The 24,469-nt window shown below is 45.6% G+C and overlaps 1 protein-coding gene across 1 annotated transcript in view; it reads left to right on the top strand.

Moving 5' to 3' along the window:
• The first annotated feature begins 3,782 nt into the window (after positions 1–3,782).
• Positions 3,783–24,469, top strand: part of LOC116977410 (calcium-activated chloride channel regulator 1-like) — a 33,162-nt gene continuing 12,475 nt past the window's right edge. The window contains exons 1-9 of the mRNA XM_033027838.1: positions 3,783–3,789; positions 5,830–5,882; positions 10,899–11,069; positions 11,615–11,755; positions 13,749–13,899; positions 17,884–17,989; positions 19,125–19,290; positions 22,762–22,983; positions 24,170–24,394. Coding sequence (XP_032883729.1) covers positions 3,783–3,789; positions 5,830–5,882; positions 10,899–11,069; positions 11,615–11,755; positions 13,749–13,899; positions 17,884–17,989; positions 19,125–19,290; positions 22,762–22,983; positions 24,170–24,394 — 1,242 coding nt within the window. The remainder of the gene's footprint in view (positions 3,790–5,829; positions 5,883–10,898; positions 11,070–11,614; positions 11,756–13,748; positions 13,900–17,883; positions 17,990–19,124; positions 19,291–22,761; positions 22,984–24,169; positions 24,395–24,469) is intronic.

Here is a 24,469-nt window from a genome sequence, read left to right as displayed (position 1 = left end):
TTGACTTCATTCTACAGAAAATTCAAAAGAGAACATAAATTTCATTTTTTTTAAATCTATGGTTTTTAGTTTTGTTTAATTTATTTTTTAGAGATACAGCATGGAAACAGGACTACGGCCCACCGAGTCCGCATCGCACCACACATTAACGCTGGGGGGGGGAAACTATTGACTTACAAGACCTGGGTGCGGTCCTGACATGGGGTTCTTGGTTCTTGGTCCTCCAAAATATTCCAAATGGAATTTAAAGTGGAGGTGGTGGAGGGTGGAATTAAGCAAAAAAGGATTCTTGGAGAAGAAGAGCTACCTTAAATTTAGTTGCGTCTGGTTGAACAACTATGGTAGGGTGAAGACTATTCCATGCTTTAATTGTGCTGGGGAAGAATGAATTGCTGTACACATCTGTTTTGGTAGCTGGTATCTCAAATTGAATCGAATGCCCTCATCTGTCTGTACGGAGTTTGTACTTTCTCCGCGTGACCTGCGTGGGTTTTCTCCAAGATCTTTGGTTTCCTCCCACACTCCAAGCACGTACAAGTTTGTACGTTAATTGGCTTGGTATAAATGTAAATTTTCCCTGGTGGGTGTTGGGCAGTGTTAGTGTGTAAGATAGTGTTTGCGTGTGTGTGTGGGGTTGGGGGGGGGTTGCTGGTCGGCGTGGACTGTGAGCTGAAGGGTCTGTTTCTACGCTGCATCTCTAAACTAACATAAACTCAGTGGATCAGGCAAATTAGTGGATGTTTTAAACAGTAAAAACAAGTGCTGTAGTAACAGCAAGTCAGGCAGCATCTGTGGGGAACATGGCTTGGTCCATGTTCTCTAGGAATGCTGCCTGCCCCATTGAGTGACTCCAGCACTTTCTGTTTTATTTTAAAATAAATGCGTTGAAGTTGAAGAATTTGGTTGAAATCATGGATTAGGGCCTGATGTTTAAGAAGGAACTGCAGATGCTGGAAAATCGAAAGTAGACAAAAATGCTGGAGAAACCCAGCAGGCGAGGCAGCATCTATGGAGCGAAGGAAATAGGCAACGTTTCGAGCCAAAACCCTTCTTCAGACAGATGTGAGGGTGTGGAGGGAGAAGAAAGGAAGGGGTGGAGCCAGTGGGCTGAGGGAGAGCTGAGAAGAGGAGGAGACAGTAAGGACTACCTGAAATTAGAAAAATCAATGTTCACACCGCTGGGTGCACAATGCCCAAACAAAATTTGACCTGCTCCTCCAATTTACAGTGGTCCTCACTCTGGCCATGGAGGAGGCCGAGGACAGAAAGGTCAGATTCGGAATGGGAGGAGGAGTTGAAGTGCTGAGCCACCGGGAGATCAGGTTGGTTATTGCGAACCGAGCGGAGGTGTTTGGCGAAGCGATCTGATGTTCTTCCAGCAGTTTATTTTTTCCTCCAAGTTAGGTGAAACTTTCTCGCTGCCACTGTCAACTTTCCAAATCTATCAGTATTTCTGTCCCAGAAATTAAACTTTTGACCCTTCCACCCAAGGTAATCTCACTCACCATTTTAGTTCCCTCTACAAATTTCATGAAGTGACATAGTTCATCTTTCAGGGAATCTAGCAAGCAATTACTACACTGATTAACAATAGACAATAGACAATTGGTGCACGAGTACGCCATTTGGCCCTTCGAGCCAGCAACGCCATTCAATGTGATCATGGCTGATCATCCCCAATCAGTGCCCTGTTCCTGCCTTCTCCCCATATCCCCTGACTCCGCTATTTTTAAGAGCCCTACCTAGCACTTTCTTGAAAGCATCCAGAGAACTTGCCTTCACCGCCCTCTGAGGCAGAGAATTCCACAGACTCACCACTCTAAATGGTTCTAAATGGCTTACTCCTTATTCTTAAATAGAATTTAAGCACCCCCACCCATTTACACTGACGACATTCCCTCTACTCCTTCCATCTAGAGGAAGGCTTTGACCTGCCCATTTCCTTCCAGATGCTGACTGATCTGCGGTGTCTATTTTGTGCTCTTCTTTGTTTTGTCACACCATTTCAAATCCTTTTTATCCCTTCTTAATTGAGTTTACTTTTGAGATACAGCATGCAAAGAGGCCCTTTGGCCCATCATGTTCATGCCGATCATGTCACCCGTTCATACTGAATCTTCGGTATCCCACTTTCTTGTCCACTCCCTGCACTCAAAGGTAATTTCTTTCCAGAGGCAGATTAACCTCCAAAACCTCACGTCTTTGAGACGTGGGAGGAAACCCACGCGGTCGCAAGGAGAACGTGCAAACTCCACACAGACAGCAAACTCCGCACATCAAACCCAGCTCTCTGGCGCTGTGAGGTAGCAGCTCTGGACCTTTTATCGTTCGCATCTGATGAAAGGTCATCAGGATAAATATTGAACTTTCTCCTTCCACACACTGACCTGCTGAGCCCAACACACACTGATTTAATTCTTGGTTTGATGTTGGTCTCTCGGCCCACTCTAAGGATGTGGCTATAACCTCAACATGCACAGGGATATAGGCCACAGCAACGAGCAATGAGCTGGAGGAATTCAGCGGGATAGGCACCACCAGTGGAGGGAAATAGACGGTCGACGTTTAGGATTTTGGTTAGTTTTAAATTAGGCGGAGTTTGTTCAGCAAAAATAAAATGCAGAAAATTACACTTGTACTTGGAAATGGATTGTGACCAGATACACTGCTATGCAGGTCAGCTCATTGTTGTATCAGGTCTCTGAGACTTCAACCTATTCATCCCCTTCTTCCCAACTCCTTCCCTCCGTTTCCCCATTCAACAACCTCTTCTCCTTATTCCCTCCTCCCACATCCCCTCTCTTTCACTCCCTCTTGCATCACATCTCCCTCCCTCCACCCCTTCAACCCCCCTTCCCTTCAACCCTCCCTCCCCTCTACATTACCCCACCCTTGTCATCCCTTCATCCTCCCTCCCACTTCCCCGTCGCTCCATTCCTCCTCTCCAGTAGCTCCCCAATCACCTTTCCCTTCACCCTCCTCCCTCTTGCACCAGTCTCCCTTTTACTTCACCCCCCCCTCAACCTCTCCTCCCCCCCCCCCCCCCCCCCCCCCCCTCAACCCCTCCACCTCACCCCCTCCCTCCTCATTCCTTTCTCCCATCCCCTCCTCCAACCTGCACCTCCTGAATTCCACATACCAAGCTGCAACCTCCCTCTGCACCCTCCTCTCCCCCCCACTGCACCCTCCCTCCCTCTGCACCCTCCCTCCCTCTCTCCCCTACACCCTCTCTCTCTCCCCCGGCACCCTACCTTCCCCCCCCCCCCCGTGCCTCTGCCCTTGCCTGGCGGGCTCGGAGCCGCGTCCCGGGAGACGGGTGTTTGCCAGCGGCCGCCTGTTGCCTGGCGCCGCGGCTGATGGAGAGAGAGCCCGCGACACGGGGCGGAGCTGAGCCCGGGCGGGGCTGTGTAGAGGGGCCGGGCTTGTCTGTCTGCCTCAAGGCAGCGACTGACCCAAGGAGGGGAGGGATGGAATGAGAGAGGTGGGTGGGGGTGGAATGGGAGGAGAGGAATGGGAGAGAGGGGTGGAATGGGACGGATGGAGATGGGAGGGTGCAGAGGAAGAGGGGTGGGAATGGGAGAGAGGGGAGGAGAGGGAGGGAGGGGAATGGAAGGGTGGAGTGGGAATCGGGAGGAAGGGAATGGAAGAGGGGGGTGGAATGGGAGGGAGGGATGGATGGATGGGTGGGAAGGTAATGGGGAGGGGTTTGTGGGAGGGGTGGGAATGGGGAGGGAGAGCAGGTGGGATTGGGCAGGGAGGGGGAGGGAGTGGTTGGGGAAGGGATGGAAGGTGAGGTACAGGTGAAGGATCTGGAGGGTATGAGTGACCAGTGAAGGTGGAGGTAAATAGGTAAAGATCAGCAGTTGGAAAGTGGGTAGGTGGAGATGGAGGGAGGAAACTGGACTTTGGAATAAATAATAATAATAATCTTTATTGTCATTGTACATTTAAGACAACGAAATTCTGTTGGAGCAGTCCTCCAGCTGCACAGGAATATAAGTATAAAAATACAATTAAAAAAAAAAAAAAAAAAGAACTATTAAAAAATTTAACTATAACCATAAACATACAGGAGTATTGGCGGGTGTGTGAGAGAGAGGGGGGGGATCAATGTGGGAGGGGGATAGAGTTCAGTAGTGTCACAGCTCTATGGTAGAAGCTGTTTTTCAGTCTTGTCGTGCGGGCGCTCAGTATCCTGTATCGTCTTCCTGAGGGCAGAAGGGTGAAGAGACAGTGTCCAGGGTGTGCGCTGTCTCTAAGGATGCCCTTGACCCTCCGGATGCAGCGGGTCCGGTAGATGTCCTCCAGACTGGGGAGCTGGGTGCCAGTGATCCTCTCAGCAGTCTTGATGACGCGTTGGAGAGCTTTCCTGTTCTCTGCGGTACAGCCAGAGTACCATACTGTGATGCAGTATGTAAGAACTGACTCAATGGCTGACCTGTAGAAGCTCACCAGCAGCTGTTGTGGGAGACGTGCCCTCTTCAAGCACCTCAGGAAGTGAAGCCTTTGAAGTCCTTTCTTGGCCGTCGCCGTGGTGTTGACGGTCCAGGTCAGGTCGTGGCTGATGTTGACCCCGAGGTACCTGATGTTCTGCACAGCCTCCACTGTCTCGCCGTTAATGGTGATGGGCTGATGGACGAAGGTCTTCGGTCTCCTCCTGAAGTCCAGGATCATCTCCTTTGTTTTTTTTGCGTTGAGGATCAGGTTGTTCTCACGGCTCCAGCTCACCAGGTTCTCTACCTCTGTCCTGTAGGCGGCCTCGTTGTTACTCGTGATCCTGCCTACCACGATGGTGTCATCTGCAAACTTAAATATGGTGTTGGCCTCGTGGGTGGGTTTGCAGTCGAGAGTGTAGAGGGAGAAGAGGAAGGGGCTCAACACACAGCCCTGTGGTGCACCGATGTTCAAGGTGATGCTGGAGGAGACCTGCCTCCCCATGCGCACAGTCTGTGGTCGGCCGGTGAGAAAGTCCAGGACCCAGCTGCTCAGGTGTGTGTTGAGGCCCAGGTGGTCCAGCTTAGTGACTAGTTTATGGGGGTGGATGGTGTTAAAGGCGGAGCTATAATCTATGAATAGCATCCGCACATAACTGTCCCGCTGGTCAAGGTGTGTCAGGGTGGAGTGGAGGGCCAGTGACACTGCGTCCTCCGTCGACCTGTTTGCCCTATAGGCAAATTGGTGGTGGTCTAAGGAGGGGGGGATGCTGTTCTTCAAGTGTCCCAATACCAGACGTTCGAAGCACTTCATCACCACCGGTGTCAGCGCCACTGGCCGATAGTCATTGAGGGACCTGATGGCTGATTGTTTTGGCACAGGGATGATTGTGGCTGTCTTGAGGCATGTGGGGACGGAGGCCTGCAGCAGGGATGTGTTAAACAGGTCCGTGAGCACCGCAGTCAGCTCCCCTGCGCAGTGCTTCAGAACCCGCCCTGGTACTCCGTCAGGTCCGGTGGCCTTGTTGGGGTTGATGTGCTGCAGGGTCCGTCTCACGTCGTGGGGGCTCAGAGTCAGCACCAGGTGGTGAGGGTCCCTGCTGTGCCCGTGTGTTGTCACTGCTGTCGGTGCAATCAAACCTGGCAAAGAAACAGTTCAGGTCGTCAGGGAGGGATGAGCTTTGTGCGTGTGTGGAGCTGTTGTAGCCGGTGATGGTTCTGATGCCCTGCCACACGCGTCGAGAGTCTGAGCTGTTAAAATGCTCCTCGATACGCTTCGTGTAGCGGTGCTTTGCTTCCCTGATGCCCTTCCTCAGACTGGACCTTGCTGTTCTGTAGGCCTCTGCATCACCTGAGTGGAAAGCTGCATCCCGGGCCTTCAGCAGACCAGTTACAGTGCCATTCATCCATGGCTTATGGTTGGGGAGTGTCAGTATTGTCCTCTGTGTGGTGACACTGAATGGGGCGATGTGGGGAAGGCAGTGGGAGCCAACAGGATTCGCCAGGAATGTTGGGGTATATGGAAGCGGGGTGGTGAGGAAGGATTTGAAGAGGTATTGCTGGTGTAGGGGAGCAGTATGCATCACAGCTTGGTTTGGGAACAGCTCCATCCAGGGCCTTAAGAAATTGCAGTAAATTGTGGACGCAGCCCGGGCCATCACACAAACCAACCTCCCTTCCATTGACTCCATTTATACCTGACGCCGCCTCGGCAAGGTCAGCAGCATAATCAAGGACGAGTCGCACCCTGACCACTCCTTCTTCTCCCCTCTCCCATCAGGCAAAAGGTACAGTAGTGTGAAAACGCACACCTCCAGATTCAGGGACAGTTTCTTCCCAGCTGTTATCAGGCAACTGAATCATCCTACCACAACCTAAAGTGCCTGTCCCACTTACGTGTCCTTGGCATGTAAATTACGCGACCTCGTGGTCGCGTTGAGGCGCACGGGCATCGTATGGCCGCGCGGGGCCGATCCCACTTAGAAGCGCGGAGGGGTATGTAGTTGTGCGCGACATTGCGCGGGGCTCTGAAATTTTTGTAGTGAACAAAATCTTCGCGCGCCAATGGCCTGTCGCGGAACTGACGGCCAAAGTGGGACAGGTCCAAGACCCAGGAGCGACGCAACGTCTCACCTCCAACAGCAGCAGAAGCAGGCTAACGATCGCTGAACTCGGCCTGGGGCTCACGGCCGTTGCGGTCCTGATCCGCCCCCACTTCTACTCCCAGAGCGGGGCCAAGAAAATTGAAGATACACAAAATGTTGGAGTAACTCAGCGGGACCGGCAGCATCTCTGGAGAGAAGCAATGGGTGACGTTTCGGGTCAAGACCCTTCTTTTCAGACTGAAGAAGAGTCTCGACACGAAACGTCACCCATTGCTTCGCTCCAGAGATGCTGCCGGTCCCGCTGAGTTACTCCAGCTTTGTGTCCATCTTCAATTGACGTCACGCGCTCCAGACGGCTGTGCGTACGCATGTAATCGCGCCCGAGATTCACGGGACCATCGCAGCTCAACGGGGAGGGATGGATGTGGGGAGGAGGTAGTTTTATGGGGGGGAGTGGGGTGATGAGGGGAGGAGCTGGAGGGTAGGTGAGGAGGGATAGAGAGAGAGGGGTTCGGAAGGAGAGGGACGGGTGTCGACAAGGAGAGTAGGAAGGGGTTGAAGGAAGGGGGAGGTGTAAGGGAGTCACCACAAGGGAGGGCATGTATAGAGGAGAGCAGTTTTAATGATTCATATCAGTGCCTCTCTGCTGCGTCATGTAGTGTAAACAAATGCCTTATGAACCTTGCCCAAATTACTCCTCCTAATGAGGAAAAGGACACAAATTCTTAGACAATGCCAAAATCTACTCTTTGGATTTTGATACTCGATACAAAAGTAGAATCAAGCAACATTTTCCTCTTAACTGCATCGGGTACGTAACGAAGAGGACACACTTCTGGAAATCAATGAAGCATCAGTCTAAGAATTTGTGTCCTTTTCCTCGTTAGGAGGGGTAATTTGGGCAAAGTTCATAAGGCCTTTGGTCACACTACATGGCGCAGCAGAGAGACACTGATATGAATCATTGAAACTACGATTAGACTGTTGTATAATGCACCAAAGATACCTCCTTCATTATTTAAGGCGTGTACACAGAGCAGAGATTTGAAATTTGTTATAAACAAACATATGATCAAGGGGAGAGCCGTTCTGCCAGAAACAATCCAACATTTGTTCCACATTATGTATTCTTTGTTTACTTAACTATAATATTGTTGTGAAACATAGAGCTGGACAGCATGGAATCAGGCCCCTTGGCCAAACTTGTCCATACCGACCACGTTGACATTCTGGGCTCGTCCCATTTGACCCATACTCCTCTCAACCTCTTATATTCATGTATCTGTCCAAATGTCTTTTGAAAGCTGTCATTGTACACACTCTATTGCTTCTTTTGGAATCTTGATCCAAAAAAAGGTTACACCTGAGATCCTACTTATTGTAAATCTCTACTCTCTCACCTTGAGCCTATGCCCCCTTGTTTTCGATATTTATATAATCTTGCATCCATACATCATCATCATCAGTGCCTTACGATGCTATTGTACGACAGTGATCGCAACTTCTACTGAAGTGTGGATGGCCGTTGGCTCGCTAGGAGCTCATCCGCCCTTTGACAGGTCTTGTTTTTGGTCCTGCTGGTGGTCCACAGCCCCTTCCTCACCTGGCAAACCAGGTGGGGGAGACGGTTTAGTCACCGACTATCCGATCATGGAGCACGTAGCACGGGATTACATGGTACCCGTGGTGGGGGAAACTCCCCCCGACCTCACGGTATTAATATAATCTTTCATCCTAGGTGACACGGTGGCGCAGTGGTAGAGTTGCTGCCTTACAGTGCCAGAGACCCAGGTTCAATTCTGACTACAGGTGCTGTCTGTACGGAATTTGTACGTTCTCTCCATGACTAAATGGGTTTTCCCTGGATGCTCTGGTGTCCTCACATACTCCAAGGACGTACAGGTTTGTAGGTTAATTGTCTTTGGTAAAGATGGTAAATTGTCCCTGGTGACAAAGATAGTGCTAGTGCATCTCTGGTTAGTGCGGACTCGGAGGGCCAAAGGGCCTGTTTCCGCGTTGTATCTCTAAACTAAACAACACTCATTGCATCAACAAATATTAGTTAGTTTAGAGATACAATGCAGAAACAGGCCCTTCGACCCACTGAGTCTGCGCCGACCAGTGATCCCCGCGCACTAACACTATCCTACACGCTAGGGACAATTTACAACTTTACCAAAGCCAATTAACCTACAAGCCTGTACGTCTTTGGAGTGTGGGAAGAAACCGGAGCACCTGAGAAAACCCATGCAGGTGACGGGGAGAACGTGCAAACTCCGTACAGACAGCACCCGTAGTCAGGATCAAACCCGGGGCTCTGGCGCTCTAAGGCACAACTCTACCACTGTGCTACCTGCATCAGTCAGAGTGGAATTGTTCATGTTGCTGCATTGTACTCAATGGGAGATCATCCACTGGACGTGCACGTTCAAATGAAAATCCTCTTGGAAACCCAGGTGTTAGAAATCCCAGAAAAGTGCACTATACTGCTTTCCTTTGGGCTAAGCCTATTTCTGACCGCAGAATATGACAGTTATCACAGGTGGGGATGTGGGTTCAATAAAATGGATTAGAGTTATAAGGTCATAGATCGAAGCAGAATTAGGTCATTCGGCCCATCACATCTACTCTGCCATTCAACAATGGCTGATCTATTTTTCTCTCCTAACCTCATTCTTCTCTACCACTGTGCTAAATGAAGAAAGACTGGATAGACTTGGTTTATACTCTCTAGAATTTAGGAGATTGAGAGGGGATCTTATAGAAACTTACAAAATTCTTAATGGGTTGGACAGGCTAGATGCAGGAAGTTTGCTCCCGATGTTGGGGAAGTCCAGGACAAGGGGTCACAGCTAAAGGATAAGGGGGAAATCCTTTAAAACCGAGATGAGAAGAACTTTTTTCACACAGAGAGTGGTGAATCTCTGGAACTCTCTGCCACAGAGGGTAGTCGAGGCCAGTTCATTGGTTATATTTAAGAAGGAGTTAGATGTGGCCCTTGTGGCTAAGGGGATCAGGGGGTATGGAGAGAAGGCAGGTATGGGATACTGAGTTGGATGATCAGCCATGATCATATTGAATGGCGGTGCAGGCTCGAAGGGCCGAATGGCCTACTCCTGCACCTAATTTCTATGTTTCTAATCAATAATCTATCTATCTCTGACTTGGTTGTTAAAAAAATTGTGATTGATGGTTGCAGTAGGCCAAAGGGCCTGTTTCCATGCTGTAGCTAAAAAGACATTTGGACAGGTACATGAATAGGAAAGGTTTAGAGGGACATGGGCCAAACGCAAGCAAATGGGACTAGCTTAGATGGGGCATCTTGGTTGACATGGACGAGTTGGACCGTGGGGCTTGTTTTCATGCTATATGGCCCTATGATTATGTTTAGTTTATAGATACAACATAGAAACAGGCCCGTTGGCGCAGCGAGTCCATGCCGACCAATAATCACCCGTTCACACTCGTTCTATGTTATCCCACTTTCTCATCCACTCTCTGCACACACTCTGCAGGAGCAATTTATAGAGGCCAATTAACCAAACATGCCTGTGTTAGATGGATATGAGTCAAACGTGGGTAATGGGACTGGTTTATCTTGGTCAGTATGGATATGTTGGGCCGAAGGGTCTGTGTCTATGCTGTATGAGCCTGTGACTATGAATCCCTGTGCCTGTCTATGGCTATGAATTTATAGCTATGAAGGGCTATGACTTTTTAACTCGTTGCTGTACTGAGTAGAAAAATGAATTGATATGGAAGAATCGATGCTAAATATGTTTGATCAATCTTTTTATTGACCGGTTATTTCTACGTTAAATCTTCTGCTTGTTCACAATACAAAAGATCTACTGGTGATGTTGGCACAGTAGAGCTTCTGCCACACAGCACTAGGGAGCCAGGTTCGATCCTGACCTCAGGTGTTGTCTGTGTGGAGTTTGCACGTTTTCCCTGGTTTCTTCTGGGTGCTCATGTTTCCTCCCACATCCCAAAGACGAGCAGGTATGTCAGTTAATTGGCCTCTGTAAACTGCCCCTAGTGTTTAGTGGGATAACTGGTGTGACCAGGCAATGGTCGGCATGGACTCGGTGGGCAGAACGGCCTCTTTCCATGCTGTGTCTCTACACGAAACTAAATGCCCTGCTCTCCACATCTCATACTGGATTTTATCACTGAATCACGATTGCACCTGTAAAAATAAGTGACACATCAACATTTCAAATGTTTTTACTGCTAAAGGTGATTTCCTTATTGTATGTTCAGTAATAAAATTCATAGCTGGCTTGAAATATGTTGATATGGTTCAGTATAAATTAGATTCATTTCAGAAATCTGATCATTTGGTCGCAGAAGGGTGCAGAATCTAATTATGAAATTCATCACAGTATTTCTTCTGTCTCTGGAGTACCTTACCTTTGGTGGTGTTGTAAGATGTTCTGACTTGAAGCTAGTGAATAATGGTTATGATAATGTTGTCATTGCTATTAACCCTGGGCTTCCAGAAGATGAAAACCTCATTACAAAAATCAAGGTAGGAATTTCTTAATTGACCTTTCAATGTTTTTTGATTGTTTGTATAAATGTTTAGAGTATAGTCTAGAGATAAGAGATACAGGGTGGAATCAGGCCCTTCAGCCCACCGAGTCCACAATGACCATCGATTACCCGTTCACACTAGTTCCTTGTTATCCCACTTTCACATCCTACACACTGAGGGCTATTTATAGAAACCAATTAACCCGTAAACCCACACGTCTCTTTTGCAATTTGGGAGAAAACCGCAGCACCCGGAGAAAACCCATGCAGTCACAGGGAAAACGTACAGACTTCATATAGTCGGGATCGAACCCGGTCCCCGTCGTTTAGAGACAGCAACTTTACAGCTGCGCCACCGTGCTGCCCTATTGTTGTTGCAAGTTTTGAAAAAAACAAAGAGCCTTCCATGTTTTATTTCTTGTATGAAGGAGTCAGGTATTCCATCTCTTGAGCAGAGGATTCTATTCAATTAAAATTATGGCTGATAACATTAAAAAGTGAGATGGTTTTCCGATTTTTTAAAAATTGTGTTTACACCAGGACATGGTGACGTCTGCCTCATCCTTCCTGTACGATGCCACCAAACAACGAGCTTATTTTCGAGATGTGAAAATTCTAATACCCATCACATGGCCACCAAAACAAGAATATCAAAGACCAACCACGCAATCCTACGAGAAGGTAAAATCTAAACCATTATCAATGGTGGTTTCACTATTTGTTATTTTCATGAATGTTCCCTCATCCACACTGTTACTTATTCTTAAGCATCAGTATCTCAAATGCAAAGTCTGAAGCATGCGTTTTGCTTTATTATAGTTTACTAGTTAATATCTGGAGTCACAGTCTTAGAACTTTACAACAGAGAAACAGGCCCTTAAGTCCAACTTGTCCATGCAGACCAAGATGCCCCATTCTCCCGTGTTTGGCCCATATCCCTCCTTAACCAATCTGATGAAGGGTCTCGATCTGAAACGTCACCTATTCCTTTACTCCAGAGATGCTTGCTGACCCGCTGAAATACTCCAGCATTTTGTGTCTTTCTCCCTCTTAACCTTTCCTATTCATGTACCTGTCCAAGATTATTTTAAATCACATTTTTCTTTATTGGCAGATGGTTGGACAAAAGCCGGCGATAAAATGATAAAAAAGTGCAAAATGTGATCAGGATAGTGGAGGTGTGAATTGTGACGCCAGAGGAAGGAATATACCTAGATCCCTGAATTAATCATCCAGCCAAATGATTCCATTACCCATATTTCAGAAACATCAGATATGCTGCTGTCTGGTTTATTCCTTTTGTTTCTTTTCAAATTTAGAGTCACACAGCACCAATACAGGCCCTTCAGCCCAACTCATCCATGCCAATCAAGATGCCCCATCTAAACTAGTTCCATTTGCCCACGTTTGGCCTATGTCCCACTTAAACCTTTCCTTCATGGGCTGTAGTCACAGGCCAAGCCGTTGTCAAATTGCCCCTGAGCAGAATAGTTTGTTCGGCCATTGTAGAGTCAACAGCCCTGATGCGTTTAGGAAGCAGATCCGTCAGACAAGCTAAGTGTGACACATTAAGTTTACTAAAGAACATTAGTGAATGAGAAAGCAGCTTCTTTTTGTTCTCAGAATAGCCCAACCATCTGAAATAATTGTTAGCGAACCCGTTCAATCTTTGATCAAAATATCTGCCAGCTACTGTTCAAAATGTAGTCTTTCCATTGACAACAAAACGTTTTCACTGTACCTCAGTACACGTGACAATAAACTAAATTCAAACTCAATACCTACCAACATATCTTGGCTTAAAAGAATAGTCCTCGCCAAACACTTGTACTCAGTCCGCCAAGGTCTGTTAGATCTCTAGATTGCTAACCCTTTCAACTCCCCTTCCCATTCTATACTGACCTTTCTGTCCTGGGCCTCCTCCATTGCCAGAGTAAGGCCACAATCAAACTGGAGGAACAGCACCTCATGTTCTGCTTTAGTAGTTAACAATCCATCAGCATGAATATAGAATTCTCTAATTTTAAGTAACTAACCAACAGCCATCCCTTTCATTTTTCCCCAACTCCCTACCTTGTGCCTCATCCATTTCTCTCACTATTTGTTACTCCTTCCTCTTCCTCCATCCCCTTCCATCTTTATCACTTCCTCTGGCTTCATGTCTCGTGCCTTTACTCTCCATCACACAACTGTTTGTCTTCCTCCCATCTCTGGCCTTGGTCCACCCATCTGCCAATTACTGGCTTTATCTTGCACTAAACGTTACCCCCTTATCATGTATCTGTACACTGTGAATAGCTTGATTATAATCATGTGTTGTCTTTCCACACCAAAAGCTTTTCACTGTCCCTCGGTGTGAAACAGGCCCTTCAGCCCACCGAGGCCGAGCCAACCAGCGATCCCTGAACATTAACACTATTCTCCACACACTGTACGTCTTTGGAGTGTGGGAGGAAAACGAAAATCTCGGAGAAAACCCATGAGGTCACGGGGAGAACGTACAAATTCCGTGCAGACAGCGCCTGTAGTCGGAATAAAACCTGGGTCCATGCCGCTGTAAGCACTAGGCAGCAACTCTACCGCTGCGCCACTGTGCCGCTCTCTATCTGTGGTTTAACTACTTATGTTTTGCAGTGTTTTTTTGTTTTTAACTCCCCTGTCTTTATCTTCCTAGGCTGACGTGATCATTGCTGATTCACATGTGAAGTTTGGTGATGACCCATACACTCTCCAGTACGGCAGGTGTGGTGAACGGGGCCGGTACATTCACTTCACCCCGAACTTCATGCTGAACGACGGTGTGATCGATGTTTATGGCTCACGAGGTAACAACTTTGTAAGAACACATTTTCAAATGTGCAACTGGTTAGAATTTCTTGTTTAGTTCAGTTTAGATATGGGGAGCGGAAATAGGCCCTTCGGCCCACCAACTCCACGCCGACCAGTGATCCCCGCACACTAAAACTATCCTGCTGCAATAGTGACAATGGGACAATTTACCAATTTTACCGAAGCCAATTAACCTACAAACCTGTGTGTCTTTGGAGTGTGGGCGGAAACCGGAGCTCCTGGAGAAAATCCACGCTGGTTTTGCGTGCGAACCACAGAAGCAGATCTACAAACTCATATTACAATTGCTCCACGCTCTTAAATCTGTATTCCTACAGCAACATTTCTTACTTTAACTACTATCTACCACATTGATGTCCCTCGGACTATCCATGACTGGACTATGCTGGCTTTTCCTTGCACAAAACGTTATTATCTTATCATGTATCTGTACACTGTAAATGGATTGTTTGGAATCATGTGTTGTCTTTCCGCTGACTGGTTAGCACGCAACAAAAAGCTTTTCACTGTACCTCAGTACGCGTGACAATAAACTAAACTGAACAGAGAATGGGATTGGGAGGGATAAATAGATAAGGCAAGATCTAATGGTGGAACAAACTTGATGGGCTGAATGACCTAATTCTGCGCCTATGCCTTATGATCTTAGGTCTTTTAATGGTCCATATATTGTGTAGAGTGGCATTGTGTGCTAGATGATCACGATTAGGGTAAAAGCCGATCATGATTACCTTTCCCTTAAAGATGTGCCATCACGTTGTCAAGGGTACAGAATGTTGCCAGGCTGGAAAGGGTACAGAGAAAATTCACAAGGATGTTGCCAGGGGTAGCTACAGGGAGAGGTTGAATTGGCTGGTTCACTATTCCTTGGAGCACAGGAGGAAGAGGGGTTATCTTATAGAGGTGTATAAAATCATGAGATGAATAAATCGGGTAGATGCACAGAGTCTCTTGCTCAGTGTAGGTGAATCGAGGACCAGAGGACGGGTTTAAGGTGCAGAGGACAAGATTTAATAGGAATCTGAGGGGTAACCTTTACACAGAAAGGGTGATGGGGGTATGGAACATGCTGCCAGAGGAGGTAGTTGAGACAGGGACTACCCCAACATTTAAGAAAGTTAGACAGGTAAATTGAAAGGGCAGGTTTGGAGGAACATGGGCCAAGCACGGGCAGTTGGAACTAGTATGGCTGGGACATGTTGGCCATTGTGGTCAGGTTGGGCCGAAGGGCCTGTTTCCACGCTGTATCACTCTATAATTCTACAACTCTACAACAATGTTTAACCAATATGTTAGTGTCACTTGGTAAAGTTGCATTTGGATGCAATGCTTGCAAAGAGCACTCAAGCCCTGATGCTTCTGTTCAGTTTCAGTTTAGTTTAATGTCAGGTCCAGTGTAAAGCTTTTTGTTGTGTGCTAACCAGTCAGCAGAAAGACAATACATTGCAAATAATCCCCCATTTAAACCCTCAGTGTTGGATAAAGGGTTTGCACAATGGAAAAATCATGGAATTAAAAAGATGGGACATCTTTATAGAAATGGCATTTTTCTCTCGTTTCAGGAGTTACAACAGAATTACGGATTACATTCAAATAGTTTTTTAGATATTTACAATTTAAAGATTATGTTAAAACACATACACGAGAATACAGAACCAGAGAACCAGAGATTCTAGATGAATGTTTGAATAAACACCCTAACACAGTCAAATTAATATCTTACATTTATAATACATTTTTAGACAGTGAGAATCCGTCGACGGAATTATACAGACTAGCATGGGAAAAGGAATTAGCTCAACCTATAACGAAAGATATTTGGGACGAAAGCCTACAACATATACACCAATGTTCATTAAATACCAGACATTCTTTAATACAATTTAAAGTACTACATAGACTGCATTATTCTAAAACAAAATTAAATAAAACATTTCCTAATATCTCTCCTATCTGTGATAAATGTCAATACCACATGGCTAATTTAACCCATACTTTTGTAAACTGTATAAAAATTACAAATTACTGAATGGATATTTAAAAAATAATCTCTGTAGTCGTCAATATCCAAATGGACTCCGACCCTAAATTAATAATATTGGGCATATCAGAACAATACCTAAAATTCACAATAAACCAAAGAAATTTCCTTGATTACAGTATTGGGGAAAAATTGATATTAAAATTTTGGAAAAACCCAAAAACCCCCATAATCAAGATGTGGATTATGGAGATGTCGGAGACCATACATTTGGAAAAAATTAGATATGTCTTAATTGACAAACCAGAATTATTTATTAGAATATGGTCTCCATTTATAGATTATTTGAAGGGGTAGATTGAACCGGCACGGAGGCCGGACTGAAGCCTGAACCCTGGAGTAGATGAATAGTTATGTTCTCTGACCGACAGACCTATCTCCAAAGCTGTATTATTGATAGTTTATCCTATTTTTCTAATTTCTTTCTTTCTTTCTTTCTTTCTTTCTTTTTCCTATCTATAAATATAAATAAATAATTAGAGGGAATGTTAATAGGTAACCGATAAAGGAGGATCCCAGCTACTTTGGTAACTGGGTCCCCGGAAACCTGGATATTTAATATGTAACCGTTAAACAAAGTCTGACCTGGTTTGGATTATGATATGCAGATGCCTCTAATAAAAATGTATTAAAAAAACGAAAAGAAAGACAATACATGATTGCAATCGAGCCATTCACAGTGTACAGATACATGGTAAGGGAATAACGTTTGCTGCAGGATAAAGCCAGTAAAGTCCGATCAAAGATATTCCGAGGATCACCAATGAGGTTGATAATGAGAGCGATGTTGCACTTTAATGAACTGGTCGGCTGAATGTGTGCAAGGTGTGCCTCTTCCCCTCTCATATAGTTTTTAAGATGCTCCTTACAAAGCTGTAAGGGGGTTTCACAGTGGTCGAGTTGCTGCCTTACAGCGCCAGAGACCCTGGGTTTGCTCTTGATAACGAGTGCCGTCTGTACGGAGCCTGTACGTTCTCCCACGCTTGTACGTGGGTTTTCTCTGGCTGCTCCGCTTTTGTCCCACACTGCAGACGTACAGGTTTTTTAGGTTGATTGGCTTTGGTAAAAATAGTAAATTGTCCCTGGTTTGTCCAATACTGCTATTGTATAGGGTAACCGCTGGGCCGAAGGGCCAGTTTCTGCCTTGTAACTCTAAAGTCTAAAGTCTGTGCCTTTGGCCAAACGTTTGGTCGTCTGTTCTAACATCACATTGTATAATTGAATAACGTTCCTCCCCCACCCTAGTTCCCTGACCTGTTTCACTGTCGATTAATTTTACTGCTTGTATGCCTCATTGTCATCTTCCTCTCGGCCAACAAAGAACCACTCCACATTTCCTTGAGCATTGTTAACTTTGATATGTCATTTTCACACCGTACATTCTCTGTGTACCCTTCCATATCTCCAGTCTCCCTCATCTGACTCTCAGTCTGAAGAAGGATCTCGACGCGTAACGTCACCCATTCCTTCTCTCCAGAGTTGCTGCCTGTCTCGCTGAGTTACTCCAGCATTTTGTGTCTATCTAACGTTCGGAACCAATGAAGCTCATTAAGTTTACTTGTTGAGTTAAAGCATTTCCAACAGTGGAAGCAATGCTTTTCATGAGTTCATGTGATAGGAGCAGAATTAGGCCATTCGGCCCATCAAGTCTACTCCACCATTCAATCGTGACAGATCTATCTTTCCCTCTTAACCCCATTCTCCTGCCTGCTCCCCCATAGCCCCTGACACATGTGACTATACCCAATACCCAATGACTTGGCCTCCAGTCTTCTGCAGCAATGAATTCCACAGATTCACCGCCCTCTAACTAAAGAAATTCTTCCTCATCGCCCTAAAGGAACGTCCTTTAATTCTGAGGCTATGACTCTCTTTTTGTTTTATATTTGGTTGAGTCAACCCTATTTGGCTTCTACAGATCGGGTATTTGTCCATGAATGGGCTCATCTACAGTGGGGCGTGTTTGATGAATACAACGATTTGGTGCCGTTTTATTTATTTAACGAGGAAATCCTGGCCACAGGGTGAGTCGCCTTTCAATCTAAATCACATGGTTAGTAGGTAGACAATAAAATAAGATTTGTTTTTGTTGTTTCCAGGCTTGGAGAGATTTAGATTTAGCTCTTAGAGTTAAAGGAATCAAGGGATACGGGGAGAATGCAGGAACGGGGTACTGATTTTGGATTATCAGCCATGGCCACATTGATTGGCGGTGCTGGCTCGAAGGGCCGAATGGCCTACTCCTGCACCTATTTTCTATGTTTCTATGGATGTAGTTAGCGCACTTACACCCGTACCTAGTCTTCTGTTGCTCGAGTATTTAATTATATATTTTGGTGGGGAGGTGTATTTCTGCAGCAAGATCCTCTCTCCAATCAGGCAAGAGGTACAGAAGTGTGAAAGCGCACACCTCCAGATTCAGGGACTGTTTCTTCCCACCTGTTATCAGGCAACTGAATCATCCTACCACAACCAGAGAGCAGTGCTGAACTACTATCTACCTCATTGGAGACCCTTTGCACTTTCTTTAATCGGACTTTATTTCGCGTGAAACTTTATTCCCTTTATCCTGTATCTGTACACTATGGACAGCTCGGTTGTAATCATGTTTACTATACATGCAGACTGGATAACATGCAACAAAATGCTTTTCGTGTTACCTTGGTGTACGTGACTATAATAACTTAAATTAAACTAACCTAAAATGCATACCTCAAGATTCGGGACAATTTCTTCCTAGCTGTTATGAGGCTATTGCTCCGTCCTCTCGCCAACTAGAGACCTCCCATTTACCTCATTGGAAATCCTTGGACTATCTTCAATCAGACTTTACTGGACTTTATCTTGCACTAAATGTTATCCCCTCTATCATGTATCTGTACATTGTGGACGGCTCGATTCCAATCATGTATAATCTTTTTGCTGACTGGATAGCACGAACCAAAAAGGCTTTTCACTGTATCTCGGTACATGTGACAATAAACTAAACTGAAATAAAATGTGCAGTGGGAGAGACAAGAAGTGACAATGTTTTAAAGAGAACCTTCAACATGGAGGATGCAACTTGAATAAGTCTTGTGTTCTTTTCTTTTGAATGTTGCAGAAAGAGCTCTGCAGGCAAATAATAATAAAAATGTTGGGGTTTGTCTTCACTTTTAGGTGTTCAAAAGAGATAAAGGGAAAGCATGCTGAATGCAGTGGAGGATCCTGTCTTTCCTGCGGGATTGATAGCAACACAGGACTCCCAAACAGAGATTGTATGTTTTTTCCGGACAAAACGCAAACGACAGCGGCTTCAATAATGTATCTCCAAGGATTGAAAGATGTAAGTTGAACAGCCAAGTTTGGGGTGGCACGGTGGTAGAGTTGCTGCCTTACAACGCCAGAGACCCGGGTTCGATCCTGACTACGGGTGCTGTCTGTAAAGAAACATAGAAACATAAAAAATAGGTGCAGGAGTGGGCTATTCGGCCCTTCGAGCCTGCACCGCCATTTAATATGATCATGACTAATCATCCAACTCAGTATCCTGTACCTGCCTTCTCTCCATACCCCCTGATCCCTTTAGCCACAAGGGCCACATCTAACTCCCTCTTAAATGTAGCCAATGAACTGGCATCAACTACATTCTGTGGCAGGGAGTTCAGGAGTTTCACCACTCTGTGTGAAAAATATTTTTCTCATCTCGGTCCTAAAGGATTTCCCCTTTATCCTTAAACTGTGACCCCTTGTCCTGGACTTCCCCAACATCGGGAACAATCTTCCTGCATCTAGCCTGACCAACCCCTTAAGAATTTTGTAAGTTTCTATAAGATCCCCCCTCAATCTTCTAAATTCTAGCGAGTGCAAGCCGAGTCTATCCAGTCTTTCTTCATATGAAAGTCCTCACATCCCAGGAATCAGTCTGGTGAACCTTCTCTGTACTCCCTCTATGGCAAGAATGTATTTCCTCAGATTTGGAGACCAAAACTGTACGCAATACTCCAGGTGTGGTCTCACCAAGATCCTGAACAACTGCAGTAGAATCTCCCTGCTCCTATACTCATATTATATGGAGTTTGTACGCTCTCCCCGTGACCTGCGTGGGGTTTCTCCGTGTTCTCACTGGTTTCCTCTCACACTCCAAAGATGCACAGGTCTGTAGGCTAATTGGTTTCGGTAAAAATTGTAAATTGTCCATAGTGTGTAGTATAGTGTTAGTGTATGGGGCACGGACTCGGTTTCCGCTCCGTATCTCTAAATTAAACCACTAAATATTTTACTTTAACAATTTCTGTAACAGAGTCATAGAGTCGTAGAGTGATACAGTGTGAAAACAGGTCCTTTGGCCCAACTTGTCCACACCGGTAAACAATGTCCCAGCTACACTAGTCCCACCTTACCTGTGCTTGGCCAAACCTGTCTTATTCATGTACCTGTCTAACTGTTTCTTAAATGTTGGGATAGTCCCAGCCTCATCTACTTCCACTGGCAGCTTGTTCCATACATCCACCACCCTTTCTGTGAAAAGGTTACCCCTCAGATTCCTATTATATCTTTTCCCTTTCACCTTAAACCTATGTCCTCTGGTCCCCGATTCACCTACTCTGGGCAAGAGACTCTGTGCATCTACCCAATCTATTCCTCTCATGATTTTATGCACCTCAACAAGATCACCCCTTATCCCCCTGCGCTCCAGGGAATAGAGTCCCAGCCTACTCAACCTCTCCCTACAGCTCAGACCCTCTAGTTCTCGCTAAATCCTCGTAAATCTTCTCTGTATCCTTTCCAGCTTGACAATATCTTTCCTATAACATCCTATATAATAGCAAAGAAACATTCATAAACTCTTTCAAAACCAAAATCCTTATTCATTTTAGGTATCCCATTAAAAACCCATGTCAGATTTCACTCTATCTAATAGAACAGTATGATTTACCTTACATAATATTTACATTTCCACAAATGTAGATATTATAGTAGCACAACAGGGCACATCGAGGAAGCTGGCAATGCTTCTGATATCATTTGCATGTCTTTCTTTAATCACGTTAAAAGCTAATTGATTTCATTCTTAATATAACGTTGGAGTATCTGTTGGTGTAAATACGTACAACATAGAATAGTACAAACAACACAGGAACAGGTCCTTTGGCCTAGATCTCTGCTGACATAATCCCAAATGAAATCTATCTAATTTGCCTGCACATGATCCATATCCCCCCCATTCCCTGAATATCCATGTGCCTATCTAAAAACCTCTTAAATGCCTCCATCACTACCCCTGGCAGTACGTTCCAGGCACCCACCAATATCTGTATTAAAGTGCTTGCCACGCACATCCGTGTCCAAAGACAGGCCGCTCGATTTGTTACTAACACCTATGAGAGAGAAGCGATGTCACCAAACTTCTGAATTCTCTGGGGTGGAACCCTCTCCAAGAGACGTGAAGCTCACCGTTTTACCTGTTTTTACATAATGTTAAATGGTCAGCTAGAATTAGATCACAAGACCTACACCAACCCCAAACCAATTAGGAGCAGACGAGGGCATTCGATCCAATTTGTGATCCCAGCTACGAAGACAGATGTGTACAGCAATTCGTTCTTCCCACGCACAATTAAAGCATGGAATAATCTCCACCAAACTATAGTTACCCAACCAGATGCAACTAAATTTAAAGTAGCACTTTCTTCCCAATAACCCTTTCTGGCTTAATCCCTCCCTTCACCACCTCCAGTTTAAATTCCAGTTGGAATATTTTGGAGGACCAAGTAACCAAGAACATCTCCTATAAATTTTGCCCACCTCATCTTAAAGCTACGCACACTAGATCTTGGCATTTCCATTCTGAGAAAAAGGTTCTGACTGTCTATGCTATCCATGCCTCTTGTAATTTTTATCAGGTCTCCCCCCAACCTCCAACTCCAGAGGAAACAATCCAAGTTTGTCCAATCTTTCCTTATGGTTAATACCCTCTAATCCAGGCAACATTCTGGGCAACCTCATCTGCATCCTCTCCAAAGCTTCCTCACTCTCCCTGTAATGAGGCGACCAGAACTGCACACAATACTCCAAATGCAGCATGCCCAAATTCCTATAAAGTTGTAACATGACTCCCTGACTCTGTTCAATGTCCCGACTGATGAAGGCAAGCATACAATATGCCTTCTGTACCACTCTTATCTGCTTGTGTGGTCACTTTCAGGGAGATATGGAGCTGGACTACAAGATCCCAATGGACATCAAATATAAATAAAAATGTATAGTACTTGACAGTGCAGCATGTTCTTGCCCATTGCTTCCTCGGGAGTGGAGTCACTGGTTCAATTCCACAGATTACACCTTGGTAGAAAGGCTTGCAAAGGCTTTGCAAAGCTAGCGACTGTCACAGAGACGGGGAGATCCAAATTACCAGGAGAGCCTTGTTGTACTTAAAAGCTGCTGGCTCAGGGAAAATGATTCCATTGAGCTGATATTTAGAAGTAGGATATAGACTCAGCGGGTAAGGCAGCATCTCTGGAGAAAAAGGATGGGTGATGTTCCAGGTCTGGACCTGACTCTTCTACAGAGTCTGGAGAAGGGTCCCGACCCAGAACGTCACCCAACCTTTTTCTCCAGAGATGCTGCCTGACCGGCTGGGTTACTCCAGCACTTGCTGTCTATCTCCGGTATAAGCCAGCATCCGCAGTTCCTTTCTACACATTTAGAAAGTGGAACGTAGGAAACAAATCCGCAAATGCCAAGAAAGCGCGTGTTCTCTCGCTGGATAGATTCTGCGACACTTCTCACACCGAGTCTTGCATTCGTCTTTCAGGTGGTTGAATTCTGTGATAACAAGACTCACAATGCTGAAGCGCCCAACATGCAGAACAAAATGTGCAATTACAGGAGCACTTGGGACGTGATCAGCAAGTCAGATGATTTCAAGAATAACCCTCCGGCTAACATTCCATCCCTCGTGCCGAACATAACTCTACTACATGTCACGGACCGAGTGCTGTGCTTAGTTCTCGATGACTCTGGTAGCATGAACAACGTATGTCCCAGTACGGAATAGTAGTGTTGGTTTAAGTTAAGGATATCTATTAGTATACCCCTTCATAAGTTCATATGTTCTAGCAGCAGAATTAGGGCATTCGGCCCATCATGTCTACTTCACTATTCAATCGTGACTGATCTATCTTTCCCAGTCAATCCCATTTCTCCTGCCTTCTCCCCATATCCCCTGATACCCGTACTAATCAAGAATCTGTCAATCTCCACCTTAAAAATATCCATTGACGGCTTGCACAGACTTCTGTGGCAATGAATTCCACCGATTCACCACCCTCTGACTAAAGAAATACCTCCACATAATCTTTCTAAAGAAATGTCCTTTTATTCTGCGGCTGTGACCTCTAGTCCTAGACTCTCCCACTAGTGGAGACATCCTCACCACATCCATTCTATGCAGGCCTTTCACTATTTGGTTTCGATGAGGTCCCCCCTCGTCCCTCTAAACTCCAGCGAGTACAGGCCCAGAGGATCTCCAGTTTCCTCCCACATTCCAAAGACATGTAGATTTGTAGGTTAATTGGCTTCTGTAATGAAGAGGAATTTCTTTAGGGTGCTGAATCTGTGGAATTCATTGCCACAGATGATGGTGGAAGCCAAGTCATTGGGTGTTTTCAAAGCGATGATTGCCAGGTAAGGGCATCAAATGTTATGGGGAGTTGGCAGGAGAATGGGGTTGAGAGGGAAAAATAGATCTGCCATGATCGAATGGCAGAGCAGACATGGCAGGCCGAATTTCTGCTCGTATGTCTGATGATCTTAAGGTCATAAGGCATAGAGGTGCAGAGGTAGAGATGCTGCCTTACAATGCCAGAGAACCGGGTTCGATCACAACTACGGGTGCTGTCTGTATGGAGTTCGTACGTTATCCCCGTGATCGCGTGGGTTTTCTCCGAGAACTTCGGTATCCTCCCACAGTCCAAAGACGTACAGGTTTGTAGGTTAATTGGCTTGGTATAAATGTAAAAATTGTCCCTAGTGTGTGTAGGATCGTGTTAATGTGCGGGGATCGCTGGTCGGCGCAGACTGGGTGGACCAAAGCCCCTGTTTCCGCGCTGTATCTCTAAACGAAACTAAAAACTAAACTAAACATATTGTTGAAGCATGGAGTTAGCTGTTTCTGAAGAAGTCTGAATTTTGAATCTGACTTGCTTTCTTTCCGAAAACAGGAAAATCGTATTGCTAGGCTCCAACAAGCAGCGTCGATATTCCTGCTGCAGATCATTGAGGAAGGGTCCCAGGTTGGCATCGTAACTTTTAATAGCAAGGCAACTATTAAAACACATCTGAAAATAGTCGACAGTGAAGCGGTTCGGAAGGAACTGATAAAGTTCCTGCCTAAAAGCGCATATGGTGGAAAAAATATTTGTAAAGGGGTTCAATCTGCTTTCCAGGTAAGTCCGAGAGGACTTTTAATTTCACTTTCCATGGTAATCGTTGCAATCGTTTTCCAGCGTTGACGGAGCGAT

This window comes from Amblyraja radiata, chromosome 10 (genome assembly GCF_010909765.2).
Source record: "Amblyraja radiata isolate CabotCenter1 chromosome 10, sAmbRad1.1.pri, whole genome shotgun sequence".
Taxonomy (NCBI): domain Eukaryota; kingdom Metazoa; phylum Chordata; class Chondrichthyes; order Rajiformes; family Rajidae; genus Amblyraja; species Amblyraja radiata.
Note: the sequence above shows the minus strand (reverse complement) of the source record. Positions and strands in the feature narration are given on the sequence as shown.